General features: G+C 53.5%; 1 protein-coding gene across 1 annotated transcript in view; it reads right to left on the reverse strand.

The window, feature by feature from the left end:
- The window catches only part of ASZ1 (ankyrin repeat, SAM and basic leucine zipper domain containing 1), a 107,290-nt gene extending 104,701 nt beyond the window's left edge, over positions 1-2,589 (reverse strand). The window contains exon 1 of the mRNA XM_072146960.1: positions 2,344-2,589. Within this exon, the coding sequence (XP_072003061.1) occupies positions 2,344-2,439 (96 nt within the window). The 5' untranslated portion in view covers positions 2,440-2,589. The remainder of the gene's footprint in view (positions 1-2,343) is intronic.
- Positions 2,590-6,368: the final 3,779 nt, after the last annotated feature.

Below are 6,368 nucleotides of genomic sequence, written 5' to 3' on the forward strand. Positions count from 1 at the left end.
CCAGATCCACCAAAAAGCTCTGGACTCTTAGATACAAGTGCAACCTCCAGCAGGTCGGACCTGTAGAGAGGACAGAAAACTGACATTGACTATGGTAAATGTGGTGGCCAGTGTGTGGACGCCCCAGATACGAAAAAGTAGTGCATGCCAGAAAACAGTCCGAACTGGCAGGGAAGGGGAGATTCTTGTGGATTCTCTGCCAGAAAACTGGTGAAGGTATGACAAATCTCCCCCAGTGATTTGGGGGCACTGTCTAGTTTAGATCACCATTTTGATTGCTTTCTATTACATATTTTTGGGAGGTAGGGAGCAGCCTTCACAAAAAGGCTATCGTTGGCCAAGGTCCTTCTCTCTCTCTACTTAAAGGGGTTTTCCAGGAATAAGCATAATTCATATACAAATGGGCACTCAAAATATAAGCAAATGTGTAATTAGTTGTTATTAAAAATTTAGCTCCCCTTAGCAGAAAATGCTGGTGACATACACTAATGGAGAATTAAAATGCTACTGGCCCTTTAATCAGTGTTATATTCATTCATTTATATCCTCATGGGTTTTTGTGTCAGACGTTCATATTCCCGGAACACCCCTTTACCTACCGCAATAATGCTTGATCGTGAAACTTAAAGAGGACTTGAAACCCATAAAAAAGCACTAGGAGCCGCTTGCTATGTAAGGAGCTCCTGGCGCCATCTCAGATGCAGCAGTGTTACACTGCTAGCTTTAACGGAAGCGGATTGGATCGTATTCTTGAGGGGTCAGGACTAGGAATGAGAGGGGCTTTGAGTGCAATCATGGGGGAAGAAACCCCTGTCAGGTTAGTTAAATGCCATGGTTGCGCTGATCGTGGCATTTAACAGGTTAACCACCAATGCCAACTGATGCCGGACGAGCTCCGATCTTGAGCTGAGACGGCATCGGCTCTGTGTCCGATACATCGGACACAGAGCGTACACCGGTTAAAGGAAACCAACCACCTAAAAACACATTTAAAAAAAACCTAATAACCCTTTAACGACCTGGCCCTTTTTTGTTTTTTTCATTTCTATTTTCACTTCCCATCAAAAATCTATAACTTTTTTATTTTTCCATATAAAGATCTCTGTGATGGCTTATTTTCTGCGTAAAACGGTATTTTACGTTGCCGTGTACTGGGAATCGGAAAACAATTCCAAATGCAGTGAAATTGGTGAAGAAATGCATTTGCACCGTTTTCTTGCGGGCTTGGATTTTACGTCTTTCACTGTACGCCCCAAATGACATGTCTACTTTATTCTTAGTGTTGATGCGCTCACGAAGATACCAAATTTATATAGGTTTTATAAAGTTTTCATACATTTACAAAAATTAAAACCTTCTGGTTTTTCTTAGATTTTGCCATCTTCTGGCGCTAATATAACTTTTTCATACTTTGGTTGGAGCTGTTGGTGTCATTTTTTGCCACTTTTGATGAGGTTTTCCATGGTACCATTTTTAGGGCTGTACGACCTTCTGATCACTTTTTATTGAATTTTTTATATTTTTCAAAATGATAAAATGTGCCATTTTCAAATTCGGGGGCTATTTTCTGTTACAGGGTTAAACACAGTGAAAAACCGTTATATTTTAATAAATCAGCCATTTTTTGACGCAGCGATACCTAATGTGCTTATGATTTTTACTGTTTATTTATATCAGTTCTAGGGAAAGGGAAGTGATTAGAATTTTTAGGTTTTTTTATTATAATTTTTTTCAGACTCCCTAGGGTACTTTAACCCTGGACTGTCTGATTAATCCTAGCATATACTGCCATACTACTGTATGGCAGTATATGGGGATCTTTATCCTCATTCATTACAATATGCAATTAGCGTGCATAATTAGCAGCCTGGAGGGCTGGATCTCGTCCCCGTACTACTAATTATAAGTTTCTTTTCTCTGTGATCCAGGCGTGTCAAGATTAGCAATGGACAGCACCGGGATCAAGATGCAGAGGTGAGTATTTATAGGTGCTTTTATGTTTTTTAGGTGGTCGGCTTCCTTTAAAACACCACAGCCAAATACTGAGTTGGTTTTGCTGTATTCAGACATTGTGCATGAGGTGCAAGAAAACCACATATTATTGAAAAGATGAAACACGCCATATCTGTATTGACTGTATTAACCAGCAGACTGCACACCCTGTACTCCGCATGATGCTGGACAGACAGAAGTCTGCGCCACACGAGTAAGGGCAGGAAATACCGCACTGGCTGAAGACCATATAGGGACTTGGGCCCAGACTCCGTTCCCCATCTCTGTTGGCCGGGAGAGCAGCACTAGGCCATAGCTGAAGCCTCCATTAGCATGACACGGACTGTGTACCTTGCTTAACTCCCGTGCGTCCCCGAGGTCCCATTCCTCATCACTATCGCTGCTCTCTCCGCCCCCGGGAACCGCATGGTAGCTGCTGGCCGCCATCTCCTCCGCGTCTTCTTACGTCATGCACTGGGAACTGCGTCCCCTGGCGGCGCCTTCTAATAACACCATGGAGTAGGGGGCGGAAGCTGAAGTATATGCGGGTCTCTGAACAGCGTGTGAATAACGCTCTGCGCCCACTAGAGGCGTCTGGTCTGGAGCAGTGTGTCAGAATTTGCTCAATATCTTTTATAAACGCCTTTAATCCTGTCATAAATGAAAAGTATGTGATTGGTTGCTTATCTCATATAATGCTAAATCTATTTCTAATGCCCCGAACTTGCACTCTGATAATGGGCCATACCTCCCAACTTTTGGGCAAAAAAATGTGACAAAAAGTTCTTCCCCCTTTTTTATAAACCACACCCCCGTCCCACCCGTAAGCATCGACCTATCACCCAGCCTCCTGTCCTCCAACCTCCTCTACCTGTGGCCTCCTGTCCACCAGCCTGCTCCTGTCCTCCAGCCTCCTCCTGTGGCCTCCTGTCCTCCAGCCTCCTCCTGTGGCCTCCTGTCCTCCAACCTCCTCCTGTGGCCTCCTGCCCTCCAGCCTGCTCCTGTGGCCTCCTGTCCTCCAACCTCCTCCTGTGGCCTCCTGCCCTCCAGCCTGCTCCTGTCCTCCAGCCTCCTCCTGTAGCCTCCTGTCCTCCAGCCTCCTCCTGTAGCCTCCTGTCCTCCAGCCTCCTCCTGTCCTCCAGCCTCCTCCTGTGGCCTCCTGTCCTCCAACCTCCTCTACCTGTGGCCTCCTGTCCACCAGCCTGCTCCTGACCTCCAGCCTCCTCTTGTAGCCTCCTGTCCTACAACCTCTTCTACCTGTGGCCTCCTGTCCACCAGCCTGCTCCTGTCCTCCAGCCTCCTCCTGTAGCCTCCTGTTCTCCAGCCTCCTCCTGTCCTCCAGCCTCCTCCTGTCCTCCAACCTCCTCCTGTGGCCTCCTGCCCTCCAGCCTGCTCCTGTCCTCCAGCCTCCTCCTGTGGCCTCCTGTCCTCCAATCTCCTTTACCTGTGGCCTCCTGTCCACCAGCCTGCTCCTGTCCTCCAGCCTCCTCCTGTAGCCTCCTGTCCTCCAACCTCCTCCTGTGGCCTCCTGCCCTCCAGCCTCCTCCTGTGGCCTCCTGCCCTCTAGCCTGCTCCTGTCCTCCAGCCTCCTGATGTAGCCTCCTGTACTCCAGCCTCCTGTCCTTCAGCCTCCTCCTGTGGCCTCCTGTCCTCCAGCCTCCTCCTGTGGCCTCCTGTCCTCCAATCTCCTTTACCTGTGGCCTCCTGTCCACCAGCCTGCTCCTGTCCTCCAGCCTCCTCCTGTAGCCTCCTGTCCTCCAACCTCCTCCTGTGGCCTCCTGCCCTCCAGCCTCCTCCTGTGGCCTCCTGCCCTCTAGCCTGCTCCTGTCCTCCAGCCTCCTGATGTAGCCTCCTGTACTCCAGCCTCCTGTCCTTCAGCCTCCTCCTGTAGCCTCCTGTCCTCCAACCTCCTCCTGTGGCCTCCTGCCCTCCAGCCTGCTCCTGTCCTCCAGCCTCCTCCTGTAGCCTCCTGTCCTCCAGCCTCCTCCTGTGGCCTCCTGCCCTCCAGCCTGCTCATGTCCTTCAGCCTCCTCCTGTGGCCTCCTGCCCTCCAGCCTCTTCTTATGGCCTCCTGTCCTTCAGCCTCCTGCAGTGGCTTCCTGTCCTCCCGCCTCCAACCGTCCTAAAATGTGGGCTCCTGTAATCCAGACTCCTCCTGTAGCCCCCTATCCTCCAGCCTCCTCCTGTAGCCCCCTATCCTCCAGCCTCCTCCTGTAGCCTCCTTTCCTCCAGCCTCCTCCTGTAGCCTCCTGTCCTCCAGCCTCCTCCTGTAGCCTCCTGTCCTCCAGCCTCCTTCTGTAGTCCCCTGTTCTCCTGCAGCCTCCTTCTGTCCTCCAGCCTCCTCCTGCAGCCTCCTGTAGCCTCCTGTCCTCTGGCCCCCTGCTGTGGCCTCCTGTCCCCCAGCCTCCTCCTGTCCTCCAGCCTGCTCCTGTCCTTCAGCCTCCTCCTGTAGCCCCCTGGCCTCCAGCCTCTTCTTGTGGCCTCCTGTCCTTCAGCCTCTTGCAGTGGCTTCCTTTCCTCCCACCTCCTCCCATCCTACAATGTGGGCTCCTGTCTTCAGGACTCCTCCTGTAGCCCCCTATCCTCCTGCCTCCTCCTGTAGCCTCCTGTCCTCCAGCCTCCTCCTGTAGCCTCCTGTCCTCCAGCCTCCTCATGTAGTCCCCTGTCCTCCTGCAGCATCCTTCTGTCCTCCTGCAGCTTCCTGTCTTCCGGCCTTCTCCTGTGGCCTCCGGTCCACCAGCCCCCTGCTGTGGCCTCCTGTCCCCCAGCCTCCTCCGGTCCTCCAGCCTGCTCCTGTCCTTGAGCCTCCTCCTGTAGCCCCCTGGCCTCCAGCCTCTTCTTGTGGCCTCCTGTCCTTCAGCCTCCTGCAGTGGCTTCCTTTCCTCCTACCATCCTACAATGTGGGCTCTTGTACTACAGACTCCTCCTGTAACCCCCTATACTCCAGCCTCCTCCTGTAGGCTCCTGTCCTCCAGCCTCCTCCTGCAGCCTCCTGTCCTCCGGCCCCCTGCTGTGGTCTCCTGTCCCCCAGCCTCCTCCTGTCTTCCAGCCTGCTCCTGTCCTTCAGCCTCCTTCTGTAGCCTCCTGTCCTCCAGCCTCCTCCTGTAGCCTCCTGTCCTCCAGCCTCCTCCTGTAGCCTCCTGTCCTCCAGCCTCCTCCTGCAGCCTCCTGTCTTCCGGCCTTCTCCTGTGGCCTCCGGTCCACCAGCCCCCTGCTGTGGCCTCCTGTCCTGCAGCCTGCTACTGTCCTCCAGCCTCCTCTACCTGTGGCCTCCTGTCCACCAGCCTGCTCCTGTCCTCCAGCCTCCTCTTGTAGCCTCCTCTCCTCCAACCTCCTCTACCTGTGGCCTCCTGTCCACCAGCCTGTTCCTGTCCTCCAGCCTCCTCTTGTAGCCTCCTGTCCTCCAACCTACTCTAGCTGTGGCCTCCTGTCCACCAGCCTGCTCCTGTCCTCCAGCCTCCTCCTGTCCTCCAGCCTCCTCCTGTGGACTCCTGTCCTCCAGCCTCCTCCTGTGGCCTCCTGTCCTCCAGCCCCCTCCTGTGGCCTCCTGTCCTCCAGCCTCCTCCTGTGGACTCCTGTCCTCCAACCTCCTCCTGTGGCCTCCTGTCCTCCAACCTCCTCCTGTAGCCTCCTGTCCTCCAACCTCCTCTACCTGTGGCCTCCTGTCCACCAGCCTGCTCCTGTCCTGCAGCCTCTTCTTGTGGCCTCCTGTCCTTCAGCCTCCTGCAGTGGCTTCCTTTCCTCCTCCCGTCCTACAATGTGGGCTCTTGTACTCCAGACTCCTCCTGTAACCCCCATCGTCCAGCCTCCTCCTGTAGCCCCCTATCCTCCAGCCTCCTCCTGTAGCCTCCTGTCCTCCAGCCTCCTCCTGTAGCCTCCTGTCCTCCAGCCTCCTCATGTAGTCCCCTGTCCTTCTGCAGCCTTCTTCTTTCCTCCAGCCTCCTCCTGCAGCCTCCTGTCCACCAGCCTGATCCTGTACTCCAGCCTCCTCCTGCCTCCAGCCTGCTCCTGTCCTTCAGCCTCCTCCTGTAGCCCCTGGCCTCCAGCCTCTTCTTGTGGCCTAATGTCCTTCAGCCTCCTGCAGTGGCTTCCTTTCCTCCCGCCTCCTCCTGTGGAATGACCTGGTGGTACCCGCAGCAAGACCATCCCGCTTTGCGAAAGGGTTTTGGTGAAAACCAGGTGCCACTTAGACTCCGTCCCAGGTGTCGGCTAATACCATCTCCCGGGGTGGTCCAGTGGATTCACGCATCCCGAATCCTGACAATGTTGTTTTTCTATTAGTGGTAGATTTTAACTGGTATCATGAATTTCCATGGCATTTTGCACCTTTCTTTCTGCATATTTTCAATACCTTATCTCTGTATCATTTATCATTA

This window comes from Engystomops pustulosus, chromosome 4 (assembly GCF_040894005.1).
Source record: "Engystomops pustulosus chromosome 4, aEngPut4.maternal, whole genome shotgun sequence".
Classification (NCBI taxonomy): domain Eukaryota; kingdom Metazoa; phylum Chordata; class Amphibia; order Anura; family Leptodactylidae; genus Engystomops; species Engystomops pustulosus.